The sequence below is a fragment of the Mus caroli genome, unplaced genomic scaffold, assembly GCF_978045245.1.
Source record: "Mus caroli unplaced genomic scaffold, Mus_caroli_1 scaffold_2, whole genome shotgun sequence".
NCBI classification, from domain to species: Eukaryota; Metazoa; Chordata; class Mammalia; order Rodentia; family Muridae; genus Mus; species Mus caroli.
The window spans coordinates 94614182-94630239 of record NW_028227257.1 but is presented as its reverse complement, the minus strand read 5'-3'; the positions used below and the strand labels follow the sequence as shown (position 1 = coordinate 94630239).

General features: G+C 36.6%; 2 protein-coding genes across 2 annotated transcripts; one reads left to right on the top strand and one right to left on the bottom strand.

The window, feature by feature from the left end:
* Window positions 1-523: 523 nt before the first annotated feature.
* On the bottom strand, window positions 524-1459 carry LOC110290180 (olfactory receptor 9G19-like). The gene has a single exon (XM_021156673.1). It carries the CDS (start codon window positions 1457-1459, stop codon window positions 524-526), a length of 936 nt encoding a protein of 311 aa, XP_021012332.1.
* A 13175-nt stretch (window positions 1460-14634) lies between these two features.
* Window positions 14635-15555, top strand: LOC110290231 (olfactory receptor 9G19). Its single transcript, XM_021156726.1, has one exon. The coding sequence runs from the start codon at window positions 14635-14637 to the stop codon at window positions 15553-15555; it is 921 nt and encodes a 306-aa protein (XP_021012385.1).
* Window positions 15556-16058: the final 503 nt, after the last annotated feature.

Sequence of the window (16058 nt, the reverse complement as noted above, 5' to 3'; positions counted from 1 at the left end):
ATATTCATACTCATTGTTATTTAAGAATCATTTCTAGTATTTGGACAGAAGAAATTAAGTTATATTCCCTGTCTGTTATAATTCCATATGATGTTTTCTTCATATCTCTATAATAGGCATTATGCAAGGAAAATAAGAGGGAAAATAAAGTAAACTTCATTTTTTTGAGGAAGTATTATATTCTGTCCTATTTCACACTCAATTCAAACACCCAATCAAACCAGTTTTAATATTAACAAATGGCTGTAAGCAATACTATAGAATATAGTTCAATCATTAGACATACGTAAACATGAAGTAAATATGAACGACGTTCATTATATACTTACATGAAGATATTACAATGTCACTCATCATTTATTACACTAAAAATAGACTTTTAAATAAAAACCCATGTACCCTATTCAAAAATTTTTGGTGGAATTTCAAAAGATGGAAATTTAATTTCTGATACCTACTTTCTCAACCTTGTCCTCAAGTAGTCTGTTACCATTTAGTCCTGGCTTGCCAAGTGTGTGTCAATTTAGAATTCAGAAGGAGCTAACTTAAAGAGTTTCCTCAGAGCTTCCTTTACATCTTTATTCCTTAGACTGTAGATCATGGGGTTCAACATGGGGAATAACACAGTATAAAAGGTAGACACCATTTTATCCCTTTCCAAGGAATAACTGGAACTTGGACGAGAGTAGATGTAGAGAATGGAGCCATAGTACAAGGTCACAGAGATGAGGTGGGACGAGCAGGTGGAGAAGGCCTTGAGACGACCCTGGGTTGATCGGATCCTCAGGATGGCAGCAATGATGAAGAGGTAGGAGGTCAAGATGAGAAGAGTGGGAGAGATGACATTGGAAGCTAGGAGGAAGTACAGCACAGACTGGTAACTCTCCCTGACATCACATGCCAACTTCACCAGAGGTGGGACATCACAGAAAAAATCATCAATGACATTGTCACCACAAAAGTCCAATGTGAATGTGTTGCTAGTTAATATTATTGCATTGACAAATCCTCCTGTATAGGAATATACAACCAAACAGACACACAACCTTCGTGACATAGCTTGAGCATAAAGCAGGGGATTCGAGATGGCGGTGTAGCGATCATAAGCCATGGCAGCCAGTAGGTAGCATTCACTATAGGCCAATCCAGCAGAGAAAAAGAATTGAGACAGACATCCAGCAAAGGAGATGCTTTTGTCTTCAGAGATGCAGGTCACCAGGATCTTTGGAGTATAGACAGAGGAATACCAGAGATCCAAAAAAGACAGATTCCCAATGAAGAAATACATGGGTGTGTGGAGCCTGGAGTCATTGCAGATCAATATGATGAGGGTGGTGTTTCCTAGCAATGTCAGGGAATATACTCCAAGAAACATGACAAACAGTATCTTCTGCATCACTGGGTCTGTTGAGAAGCCCAGCAAGATGAAGCCAGTCACTGTGTGATTGCCCCTCTCCATCCCTCTGGGAGCTTGCACCTAGGAGTACAGAAAAGCTTAGTTTTCTTTACAAGTATGAAATGTCAGCATTTTTTTTTCTGATAAACTCCTGTAACATAATCAGCACCAGGGTGAACACTGTATTTCTTTTGTAGGTGATAGAAATCTCCAAGTGTAAACACATTTTCAATGACTGTAATTAGAATACATTGGTTGGATTTTAGAGGAATACCAGAGATCCAAAAAAGACAGATTCCCAATGAAGAAATACATGGGTGTGTGGAGCCTGGAGTCATTGCAGATCAATATGATGAGGGTGGTGTTTCCTAGCAATGTCAGGGAATATACTCCAAGAAACATGGTATCCCTCTAAAATCCCAGTAGCAGCATGTTTGGAATACATTTGAATTTTGCTTAGGGTACCTAGTACTTAAAGTATAGCTGGATTCAACTTGTGAGATATAAAGTCTAATGTATAAAGTAATATTAACATGGAGTGGGAGGAGGGGGAAGACAGTGGTTACAAGATTAAACTGAAAGGTCACAAATACTTGCCATGCTTCTAAATCGAAAAAAATACAATGTTTCTTCAAATTTCAACTGAAAGGGATTTATATGGAACTGATAAAACATATCGTTTCCATAAAAATGAGAAATCTCAGCAAACTTCGTGTCAGTGCTGGTGACCTCTATAGACATTGCAATGGCATTTGTGTGCCTGCCCTATATGAACATGCCAAAAAGAAATTCACATTTACCAAAGGAGATGGAACGATGGATCAGCAGTAAGGGACACTTGCTGATCTTCAGACACTCACATAGTAGCTGACAACCACCTGTAACTTCAGTTCCTGGAGATTCAACACCCTCTTCTGGCCTTTAATAATATGTAGTTAACAGTTATACATGCAGGCAAGTCACGATATATATAATATTACAATAACAACAAACACGAGATAATAACCTTAGAGTTCACTGCTGACAAACCTAACTTGGTGGTGACCAATAATTGATCTATTTGGTCTATTCAACAAGAAAGAAGTCATGCCTGAAATTGGAAAACTAGACAACTACTAAGTGCTAGTGAAGTCATGGATCTTGGAGGAAAATCTATAACTATTACTTTACTAATCTAGCATAATGCCTAGCAAAAATCTAAGCATTTGTCTCCATACCTAGAGATAAGTATTGTCCTCACTCTTCAACAAGGAAACTTCTATTTGCAGCAGAAGGAGACCATGATAGAAAATAACTGACCCAAATTGCAGATTTGTGGAATCCAATCCCAATGGATATATCTAAAAGTTATTTCCACACCTAAGGTTTAGAGAGTATTCTGAAAGAGGGAAAGTAAAACTGTAAGAGCCAGAGGATCAGGGAGTTTGCTGAGAGATTGTTTCCTAGTAATATCGGAAGATACTTCCATAAAGTGTCAGTAGCGTGACTGCTTAAATATGAGCAGAACAAGGGCAACAGATATAGACATGACAACCTGAAGCTTGTCTCTCTACAAAGATAACTAGAGGCAATTACGTTATACTGAGAGTAGAAGAGACAGTCTTGCCTAGGGAAGAGTACACCAGATGTCTGTTGAATCGCAAATGCTCAGCCCTGAAGACTTATATACAAGTAGTATTATACAGACTGAGCAATTTATATTTAGGAAAATATGTATGTACATATGTGCGTGTAATGACAGTTAATAAGAAAAGGGGCTATGAGTTTGAATACAATATTGTTAATGCATAAAAATGAATGTGTAAAAATGTCCTTCATAATATTATAGCTTTTAAAAACATGAACTGTGAACAGTGCTGTTTTCATTGTGATTCTAAGAACTTTTAGAAATATGATTTCAAATGGCTTACTTACATAATCCTAACCTGATTTTCCTCTGTAATGCAGATGATAACAATTTCTTCCTATAGTTACTGAAACAGTGAAACATTGCAGATAAAATCATTAGTACATTGTTATTCAAAATACCTGTTATATCAAACTGTTACACAGTTGGAATATGGTGGTTTTTATTGATTTTTTTTAATTTAAAATATTGCAGTTGGTTAGATTTTTACTTGCAATGTTTTTGTCCTACTTCTATTCTTCATTGGCATTCTTTTTTCCTTTCTGTAACTACTTCTTCTGAACTGTCATCTTCACACTGGGCTAACCAGAGGAATGCCTCTCAATATCGATCCTTTATTCTCCCATCTCAATTACTCTTGAGATATTCAGAGGATATCTCTTTGGTTATTGCACCTGGACTCCTTGCTTTTACATTTATTAACTCTTCCCCAAAATTTTCTGTATTGTAAATTAATTTTTTGTTTCTATTAGTGTAAAATTCTACTTTTCTAGTCAACAATCAGCAGTTTCAAAAAGGAAATGAAAGGTTGTAGATATAAGACACTCTTTCTCCAGCACATACCACATAGCTTTATCAAAAGGCTATAGTGCTGATTTTACAAACAAATACAAGTCTAAAACAAACAGACACACACACACAAAAAAAGGAATAGTAATTTATAAAACTTACCTAGTTTTCACCAAAAACATCTTATACAAATTTACCTCTGCCTATCTTTTATGCCAGCTTCTGGATTCCCAGAGTTATAGATTCCTGAATGCCCTCAGGATTTCATAGCCTGCAGGGAAGGACCCACAGGACAATTAAAACTCTATGTTGATAAATTGGATATTCTTAAATATGATGGAGAAAAAGTTATTGTTAACTATGTTTCTGTAGTGAAAAATGAATCAATCATAAATTATTTCTCTCTTAACTTGTGTAGATAATCTAATAAAATACACACACACACACATATATGCTTTGTGTATTCATGTATGTAAATATAAACATTTTATTATATATTTTCTTCCATAAAGTTGATATTTCTGTTTGTTGTCTCTCCAAGTATACTTTACAGTTTTACAATATTTTTGAATTATCATGTGAACTGTATTAATCAGATTGCTGGGATCTTTTACTGTCTGTCTACCTAATGACATTATCCAGAAATATCAACATCAGAATAAAGGATCAGCTCTTTAGTTGAATACACAATATAGCTGGCTGCACTTCTGTCTGTGACAGCTTGGCCTCTCATATGGCTCTCTCTTCTATACCCATAACACTTTTTCCCTGTACTTTTAAACATGGAGGTCATAGGAACTCTCAGTGAATAGGTCTCATAATTTTTACAGAATTTTTATAGAATCCACTGCAAGATAGATATTCCTTTGTCTCTTTTGAGAATTTTGGTTTGTATTATAATTTTTTATTTTTGAAATTTTCCTAAGGTTATATTATTATATCCTTCAGCTGATATCCTTCCTACACCTTCTCCAACATGCCTCTCAACATATACTGGTCTCAACCATTTGTCTTTTTTAAAATAAGCCCCTAAGTTAATTAATGCTGTGTATATGTGTATGGGTGTGTGATCTTGACCTTAACACAAGCAATTTACTAGTGGGAATACCTTCAGAAAGAATGACTTTTCTCCATCTGATAGTTGTCTGTTTTAATAGTTTCTCATTAAGAGCAAGGACTCAAAAGTACCCAAGGAGCTGAAGGGGTCTGCAGCCCTATAGGAGGAACATCAATATGAACTAACCAGTACCAACAGAGCTCAAGTCTCTAGCTACATATGTAGCAGAGGATGGCCTAGTTGGCCATCAATGGGAGGAGAGACCCTTGGGCTTGCAAAGATTCTATGCCCTAGTATAGGTGAATGCCAGGTCCAGGAAGTGGGAATGGGTGGGTTGGGGAGCAGGGGGAGGGTATAGGGGATTTTTGGAGAGGAAACTAGGAAAGGGGATAGCATTTGACATGTAAATGAAAAAAAATCTTAAAAAAAAAAAAAAGAGTGAGGACCTGCAAAGTACCTCATTTATCTAAGCTGAAAGGTTGGTTGACTTAATCTTTGAAAGGTCTCATGCTAAGAACTGCAACTTCTGAGAGCTCAAGAGTATATTTCTCTCATACCCAGAGGCCCCCATTTGTCATAGCTGTCCACATCCTATAGCCCTTATGTTCCTTTTGCTTTCTCTCCTATAACATTCCTGAGCCTTGGCAGGGTAATGTTGGTTGTAAAAATGATGTCTCAGTTTCATCTGAGCACTCAGAATATATTGAAGTTCTAAGATTAAGAGGCAATGTCTGTGTAACAGCTTTTTACAAAAACTTATATAAATGAATGTATTTAGTTGGTCATATAATACTGTCTGGTTTATAAGTGATAATATTTCTATAGTATCCTTAGAGTTCTAAAGTAGTTGCAAACTTCCCTTGATGAGAGAATAAGACTATATTTATCTGTAGTTGTAACAACAAATGTTTAGATTATGGTTAGGGAATATGCTAATGTAGTAATGGATATAGATTCTCCTCCAATAACCATAAATTCATTAGTACTTATTAGTTGGATAAGATTCCAGGACTAAACATGTTTTATCACTTGTTGATTAAATCTTATATCTAGTTAGAGAATTGTTGGTTACTGCCAAGGTATGAATGCAACTCCTGTACTCTTAGACTTATATCATGATACCATGCTGATTAAAATACATAGTTATGGAGTCTCGTCCCATTGGTTATGTCTACAAAATACCTCCACACCTAAAGCTCAGGAAGCACTGTAAAAGAAGGGGATGAATGATTCTAAGAGCCAGAGGCATATTACGTAGTTTGTTGTGAGACTATCTTTTACAAACATCAGGCAGAGCCTGAGAAGTCTTGTGGAAGAGTGGGGGAGAGAAGTGAACAAGTCAGAGGGATCAAGGACATCACAAGAAGACCCAAGAGTCACCTAACCTAGGACCATCGGGGTTCATAGAGCCTGGGTCACTAAGCTAGACCTAGACCTCCTGCAAATTTATAGCAACTATGCAGCTTAGTGTTCATGTAGTTCTCCTAAAGAGTGGAACAGGGGCTGTCTCAGTCTCTGTTCCCTGACATTAGATCCCCATTCTCCACTACTTTTGGACTGTCTGGTTGGGCCTCAGTGAGAGATAATGTACCTAGACTTGCTGGAATTAAATGCTCCAGGGTGGAACAATACCCAACATGGACTCCTCTTCTCTGAGAAGAAGATCGAAGAGCATTGGGGGGATTGATTTATGAGGGTGAACTGGGAAGAGAGGAGGAAGGGGGCTGTGATCAGGACATAAAGTGAATTTAAATAAATAAATAAAATTGGGATGTGGGTTATCATCAGTAACATACACACACACACACACACACATGAAATATCAGAAACATCACCCATAAAGCCTCACCAGCTTGACTATCAAAAACCAAACTGAACTGGGATGACACCAATGGACATACTTAAGAAGTCAGGGAAAAGTTTATAGGTATTCATCTCTATACAAAGAACTATGGACAACTTAGAAAAACTTTTGTGATTGTGTTACCTCACTCAGGATGATGCCCTCCAGGTCCAACCATTTGCCTAGGAATTTCATAAATTCATTCCTTTTAATAGCTGAGTAGTACTCCATTGTGTAAATGTACCACATTTTTCTATCCATTCCTCTGTTGAGGGGCATCTGGGTTCTTTCCAGCTTCTGGCTATTATAAATAAGGCTGCTATGAACATAGTGGAGCATGTGTCCTTCTTACCAAATGATATGTACTCACTGATAAGTGGATATTAGCCCAGAAACTTAGCATACCCGAGATATAAGACACAATTTGCAAAACACATGAAACTGAAGAAGAACGAAGACCAAAGTGTGGACACTTTGCCCCTTCTTAGAATTGGAAACAATCACCCATGGAAGGAGTTACAGAGACAAAGTTTGGAACTGAGAAAAAAGGATGGACCATCTAGAGACTGCCATATCCAGGGATCCATCCCATAATTAGCCTCCAAACGATGACACCATTGCATTCACTAGCAAGCATTTGCTGAAAGAACCCTGATATAGCTGTCTCTTGTGAGACTAGGCCGGGGCCTAGCAAACACATAAGTGGATGTTCTCAGTCAGCTATTGGATGGATCACAGGGCCCCCCAATGGAGGAGCTAGAGAAAGTATCCAAGGAGCTAAAGAGATCTGCAACCCTGTAGGTGCAACAACATTATGAACTAACCAGTACCCCGGAGCTCTTGACTCTAGATGCATATGTATCAAAAGATGGCCTAGTTGGCCATCCCTGGAAAGAGAGGCCCATTGGACACGCAAACTTTATATGCCCCAGTACAGGGCAACGCCAGGGCCAAAAAATGGGAATGGGTGGATAGCGGAGTGAGGGGGGGGGAGGGTATAGGGGACTTTTGGGATAGCATTGGAAATGTAATTGAGGAAAATACGTAATAAAAAAATATTAAAAAAAAAAAAGAAAAAAAGAAAAACTGGTAACGGGGAAAGTGAGTCTACTCCAGAAAGAACATAATAAACAGATAAATGGGATTTTGAAGGTTTTTATTTTAGTCTGGCCTATGTTTTTTTTTAAAGATCTATTTATGAAACTATAAAATACCATCATGCTGGCTGAGTAAAAGCTTTTCATTGTAGCTGTTTCTGGGTCACCTACACTCCCATCAGTAACTTTGTACCAATTGTCTCTAATCCCAGACTCATAGTTCTCCAGTATGAACTTTGAAATTGAACTTTTTTTTTTATCATTGAGATCACATGAAGAGTGGATAGACACTCCTTAGTCCTCCTTCCACAAGGGAGATAATTCTCACAATAGATAGTAAATTCATTTAATACTACTATGTCTCATGGTATTAAGAAATAAAAAAAACTATTATACAAATGGAAAGATGGAAATTGTTTATAGTAAAGAAGGGTTAATACTAAAAAAAAATAGTGTGAATGGATTGATATTTCCAGAAAGAGTAAGATGGGTGGGTAGATGTTTTCATAATGGAAAAAAAAACTAGAAAACTTTTTCAAATTATAAAGGTTTGGGTAAGATATATAAGTACTGTAGCCATGCAGTTGTTCTGATTAAAAGACAATGTTTCTGGAAATAGGCAGAAGGAGAGAGGGGAGGAGAGGATGAGCAAGAAAACAGAGTGACACAACACCTAGCAGTTAACACTCTCACTTCTAAATCTCATGGGACATAGAACAAGAAAAAAAATGGCCATTTATTTGGAAGAATTTGCATATCTATATCCTGTTGTAGGTATTCCTAAGGATATGACTTTATAAATATTCAAATATCTCCATGTATAAATGAAGATGCCCACACAAATATATGCTCAAATATGCAAATAGTTATATGCATTTATTTGAATTCACTAAAATACAAAATGTGTAGAGATTACAATTGAATACAATGGGAATATACCCCATAGATTATCTTTCTTTATCTCATTAAATAAAATTAAACCAACATCACCAACAGACTGTTGATTAATTGTCCTGCTTGTAATTTCCCTGAGCTGCAAAACCATGAGGAATTCCATGAATAAAAAACCTCTGGGATCAAATAGCTGTTATAAAGATCTGGAAGTAGCTGATTTGAATGCTAGGATGAGGTTTCTGCTGAAAATTTGGTAAGTTGTGTTCTACAGGTATCAGTGGCAAATAAATTTTGTTTTATTCCCATAATCACTCAAGAGTTATTTGGTTTATGTTACAGGTGGGGATCTATGAAATCACATTTTTTCATACCCATCCATTACTGTTTAGCAATTTATGAAATTTCTGAGAGCAAAATCAAGGGTTTAACTTTTCTTCTATTTGTAACAAGAAAGGCTAACATATGTTAAAGGAAGGGAGAGATACCTGAGCTACGTGACTCTCTCCTAACTAAAGGAGTGTCCACTGAGAAGAACTTCCCAAAGCTTTGAGCTGTTGTGAATATCTCACAAACTCTGTGGGTGATAGACAGAAAGGGGTATTTCCATGTCTGCCAGAGCAATGAAAAGTCTCAAATATATCAGTTCCTATTTTCCCAGAATGTGAGGTTAGGTGCTTTGTAAAGGAATATCTGACAGCAGATTGCCATGGCTGAGAGCTTTCCATGTTTTTCTAGCTGAGGTTGTCTAGAAGAACATTTGAGAAACATTAACCTTTAACATAAAGTTACTGCTAAGCCTCACTGGTCTCTATTATTGACTAACAAACACTGCAAATATTTTGGCTGTGTGTGTGTGTGTGTGTGTGTATGTGTGTGTGTGCACGCTTGTATTATGGATCTAAATATGTTTTGTTATGGAAATCCAATTAACTCAGGAATCAAGAAATTCGAGCTTCAAAAATTCATAATTATTTTGAAACAAGAAAGCTTAAACTAATGGTCCAAAGAAAGCTACGTATGGTGAATGCTCATAGGTAATTTCCATGCAAGAAGGTTTGGAGAACAGGAAAAAGTGAAATAAATAAGACAGTTATATTTTTTCAATCATTTGTGTAATATTAAGCACTCTATATCCTTATAATTATGTTCCATCAATGTCAAATAATGTTAAATTCTTCCATATAATTACTATTATTAGTAATCATTGGGTCATTAGATACTCTTTAAAAAGGTTTCTGTTTATTCTAACTGCCATCTTATTCGTAACTTCTACTTTATCACATGGGGATATGCATTAAAGGGAGACAATTGATTATCTAAAGAATTAAGTTACTTCAAATGTTTATCAGAACAACCAAATTTTTCTGATCCTCTGTGTCACACTAGGGTCTATTTTGCCTCTCAGAATTATTGTATAAACATCAACAAAACACCTCTGTGTGAATATGCATTGGTTTATTTAACATATATATCACTGTGACTTTGCTGTTGTTCTCATATAAGTGGTCAATACTGCATTTTTTCCATAGTATTACATGGAGACAACCAAGATTTGGGGAGGTTTGACTTTATCAGATATCAGAGAGTTATCATGTTCTCTGAATTGGAAGAACACTGATTTATTGAATATTTTCCATGTGGTTACCCCTAGAGTAAACAGTACACTGTACATTTTACAGTATCTTAACAGTTCCAACTCTTGTACTCCCTTTAGAAGTGTATTAAACCTGATTAAGCTGTGAGCATGGTGAGGAACTTAGACACATCCTACTATCAGTTTACAATTTCAGATCTGTCTGGTTTCCTCTCTCTCCCATTTTGACCACATGTTATATTGAAGATGTTTCCCAAAAGCTCTTCACATTGAAAGACAATTTGCTGCCCTAGTGGAAAGTGCTTTCTTCACAAATTTTAGTACTTTTCAGTGGCCAGATAGTGAAAACAATTGCTGTCCATCCATTTTTCTTGTTTCTGTTTGTGAAGGCCACAGGATGGTCAGACATATTAAATTAAGAAATGTGAGATATACTTTTGGGAAAAATTCTATGATTCATTTCACCAGAGAGTAGGTTCAGTGGATGTTCATAAAACATAAGGTTTTTCTAGTATGATCTTGAACTTGCTACATAGCTGAGAATGGACTTAAACTCCTGATTTGTTTTTAGCTTCTTACTTGTGTCTCCTATGGCCATAGTCTTCACAAAATGGCATTCTCTTTAGTGGGGACAAACAGCAAGCTCAATGATTTTCTTCCTTCCTTCCTTCCTTCCTTCCTTCCTTCCTTCCTTCCTTCCTTCCTTCCTTCCTTCCTTCCTTCCTTCCTTCCTTCCTTCCTCTCTCTTTCTCTCTCTCTTTCCTTTCTTTTCTTCCTTTTTCTTTTTTTTAATTGAAAAGTATGTTTTGCTATAAAGTTCATGTTTACCAATGCATAACTATCTTGTGAGGGCATAACATATACTACCACATTTGTTCAGATTCAAAAATAATGATTAGTACAACTTTTATGAATATTAATAAATATCCACTGTCATTTGAGGTATCTCAGTTTCTACTAATCTTCATATATATCATATACATTCTATGCCAGTCAGGTCTGCCACAATTATCACCATCTTTTACCTTCCTTTTGATTTCTCCCTTCTATGAAAGGGTAATTTATTTATTTGTTTGTTTGTTTATTTATTTATTTATTTATTTATTTATGTAGCCTAGAAATATCCTTTCCCACAGGCAATATTCCACACTTTCTACACATAGAAACATGCACTATCTTTCGGTGAATTAAGTGAGCACACATAAATTATTATCCTCATTGCTTTTTTACCAGAGTCTATAATTTGACATTTTACAGTCAATTATGAGAGAGATTATAACATTTTATTCCATCTATTTACAGAAGTTTCATTTATCTCAGTAGCATATACTCATTTTATATACAGGCCTATTTGTCCTTTTCATTTTTCCTCCTTGGTGATTAGAATACCTGGAATCTAGCAATTCTTTTGTATGAGCAGAGTTGGAAAGAGATGATACTTTCTTGAAGAAATAGTTTTGATTAATGGCTCTGTCTACATTGAATCCTACCTGGGCATTTATTAGTAATCAATTTGGAAAATGAAAGTAAACATGTTTGCTTTATAAGATAATTTTTGATACTTTGATGGAATACTCTTTAGAATAGAATGTCTGACAAATATTCAATGTTTGATAAATGTACTCTTCTAAAGGCTGCACGGGTTAAAATTTTTTAGCATGGAAAATATGTCAGCAAAATTATCTGTTGGACAAAATTTTTCATTGGTAAATTTGATTCCATTTTTATGATTTAAAAAATATATAACGAGTTGAGGAAACAAAACTGTCCCTTTCTCTCTGCCTTTCTCTTCCCTCTTCCCTATTCCCCTCTTCCCTCTTCCCCCTTCCCCCTTCTCTCTCTCTCTCTCTCTCTCTCTCTCTCTCTCTCTCTCTCTCTCTCTCTTTCTCTCTCTCACATGTTTTTGTTCCTGTGTTTATATGCATGCAAATACAGTGAAATATGATACCATAGGTAATGAGACAGGGGTTTTCACTGTTTTTGTTTGTTTGTTTTTGTTTTTTTGTTTTTTGTTTTTGTTTTTGAGACAGGGTTTCTCTGTGTAGACCTGGCTGTCCTGGAACTCACTCTGTAGACCAGGCTGGCCTCAAACTTAGAAATCCACCTGCCTCTCCCTCCCAAGTGCTGAGATTAAAGGTGTGTGCCACCACACCTGTATGGTTTTTCACTGTTATAAAAACTCATTAATACAACAAGTCTAACTGTCCAATAAACCAAAGGGTTCCTCCTTCCTTGCCTGCCTAACATTAATACTACAGTTATGTGCTACTGTGCACAGAATTTTATATGGAACCTGAAATCTGAACCTGGGCCCTCATTCTGCATGATAAATACTTTACTGAGTTAGCTGGCCATTCCTCCAAACTGAAGGTAGATATTTTGTTACAAATTTACAAACCAATACTATGAGTAAGATCTGTCTTTAAAGTAATATAATCACAGTTGAAAAGAAATCAAAAGTATACATACATCTGAATTTACATGGTACATGGAAAATTTATGTTTTTTTGTTGGTTGTTGTTTTTTTCTTTTTCCCCATTTTTTATTAGGATTTATTCCATTTACATTTCCAATGCTATCCCAAAAGTCCCCCACATGCTCCCTCCCCCACTCCCCCACCCACCCACCCACTCCCGCACCCACCCACTCCCACTTCTTGGCCCTGGCATTTCCCTATACTGAGGCATATAAAGTCTGCACAACCAATGGGCCTCTCTTTCCACTGATGGCCAACTAGGCCATCTTCTGATACATATGCAGCTAGAGACATGAGCTCCGGGGTACTGGTTAGTTCATATTGTTGTTCCACCTATAGGGTTGCAGATCCCTTTAGCTCCTTGGTTACTTTCTCTATCTCCTTCACTGGGAGCCCTGTGATCCAACCAATAGCTGACTGTGAGCATCCACTTCTGTGTTTGCTAGGCCCCAGCATAGTCTCACAAGAGACAGCTATATCTGGGTCCTTTCAGCAAAATATTGCTAGTGTATGCAATGGTGTCAGCGTTTGGAAGCTGATTATGGGATGGATCTCCAGATATGGCAGTTTCTAGATGGTCCATCCTTTTGTCTCAGCTCCAAACTTTGTCTCTGTAACTCCTTCCATGGGTGTTTTGTTCCCAATTCTCAGTAGGGGCAAAGTGCCCACATTTTGATATTCGTTTTTCTTGAGTTTCATGTGTTTCACAAATTGTATATTATATCTTGGGTATTCTAAGTTTCTGGGCTAATATCCACTTATCAGTGAGTACATATCATTTGAGTTCTTTTGTGATTGGGTTACCTCACTCAGGATGATGCCCTCCAGGTCCATCCATTTGCCTAGGAATTCCATAAATTCATTCTTTTTAATAGCTGAGTAGTAATCCATTGTGTAAATGTACCACATTTTCTGTATCCATTCCTCTGTTGAAGGGCATCTGGGGTCTTTCCAGCTTCTGGCTATTATAAATAAGGATTGGAAAACGATCTTTTCCTATCCTAAATCAGATAGGGAACTAATATCCAATATATATAAAGAACTCAAGAAGGTGAAATCCAGAAAATCAAATAACCCCATTAAAAATGGGGCTCAGAGCTAAACCAAGAATTCTCACCTGAGGAATACTGAATGGCTGAGAAGCACCTGAAAAAATGTTCAGCATCAATAATCATCAGGGAAATGCAAATCAAAACAACCCTGAGATTCCACCTGACACCAGTCAGAATGGCTAAGATCAAAAATTCAGGTGACAGCAGATGCTGGTGAGGAAGTGGAGAAAGAGGAACACTCCTCCATTGTTGGTGGGATTGCAAGATTGGGATTGCAAGAAATCAGTCTGTTGGTTCCTCAGAAAATTGGACATAGTATTACTGGAGGATCCTGCAATACCTCTCCTGGGCATATATCCAGAAGATGTTCCAACCGGTAAGAAGGACACATGCTCCACTATGTTCATAGTAGCCTTATTTATAATTGCCAGAAAATTTATGTATTTTATCACCAGAATTCTTTGGGCTCATTTGCTACAAAGTTATAAGATCACTCAGTCAGCTGAATTATGGTCTGAATTCTTTTTTCTACTTGATAAGTATAAATGCAGCAATACTGTGATAATTCAATAAGTATTATTTTGCAAATGACAAGTTTTCTATATTATGATCTCATGTATAACATATAAGAACATAGAATCATTGTAAATGTTAAAATCTCTTTATTCTTATCTTTTTAATTAAATTTACAAAAATATTATCAATTTCATTTTCCTGACATTTATTTATTCAATTTTTTTATTTATTTAGTACAATGATTTAATTTGAAATTTCATTTTCTCTCCCCTTAAGTTCCATTTCTTATAGCCATGGATCAGAATAATAATAATACCGTTAGTGAGTTCATCATGTTGGGATTCACAACAGATCCTGTGATGCAGAAGGTCCTGTTTGCAGTGTTTCTTGTTGTGTACACATTGACTTTGCTGGGAAATAGCTCCCTCATTATGTTAATTCTCAATGACTCTAGGCTCCACACACCCATGTATTTTTTCATTGGAAACCTATCATTCCTGGACCTTGGATTGTCTTCTGTTTACACACCAAAGATCCTAGAAATCTGCATCTCAGAAGACAAGAGCATCTCCTTCGCTGGTTGTGTGGCTCAGTTCTTCTTCTCAGCTGCACTGGACTATACTGAATGTTACCTTTTGGCTGCCATGGCTTATGACCGCTATGTGGCTATTTCAAAGCCACTGCTTTATTCCCAAGCCATGTCCTTAAAGCTGTGTGTGTGTTTTGTGGCAGCCTCATATGTGGGTGGTTTTATTAACTCTGTGATCATTACCAAAGACACATTTGCCTTGACTTTCTGCAGTGATAATGTAATTGATGACTTTTTCTGTGATATTCCACCCCTGGTGAAGCTCGCATGTGGCAAAAAGAAGAGCTTTCAGTCTGTTTTATTCTTCCTCTTGACTTCCAATGTCATCATCCCCATTGTGTTCATCCTGGCCACCTATCTCTTCATCATTGCCACAATCTTGAGGATCCGTTCCACTCAGGGCCGCCTAAAGGCCTTCTCCACCTGCTCCTCCCATCTCATCTCTGTGACAATGTACTATGGCTCCATTCTTTACATCTATGCTAGGCCTCGGTCCAGCTACTCTTTAGATAGAGACAAAATTGTTTCAACCTTTTACACAGTGGTTTTCCCCATGTTGAATCCCCTAATCTATAGTCTTAGGAATAAGGATGTGAAAGAGGCTCTGAATAAACTCCTCAAGTAAATCAAGGTTATTTCCTTATATTAAGAAGAGAAATATTTAATTGGATTACCTATGTTTCAAGAAAAGTTGACAATTATCATAGTGGTATAAACAAATTATAAAAGTCCATGTGCTTTATCCACAAGATTTCATGGTCTTTATACAAACAGTCCAAGCCAGCTACCATAAAGATACATGTACACTCATGTTTATTGCAGGAATAGTAACAATATCTGCGTTATGGAATCATTCCTGATATCTATCAGTAAATATATACAAGGGACCATTATGATTGGGTAGTGGTAGAACAGGCAATGTATAACTGGTTATTTATTCATCCCTACAGCCTATTCTTTCCAAATCCGTGGTGTAATTATAGATAAAAAATTTACTTATCTCTCTCAAGTCAGACACACTGCTTACATAAAGCTTGCCTTGAAATCTTGTCCTATTTCTCTATTAGCAGAACTTTCTCTGATAAACCAGTGGTATAAATAGTGACACACAGGTTGCTAATAAAGTTT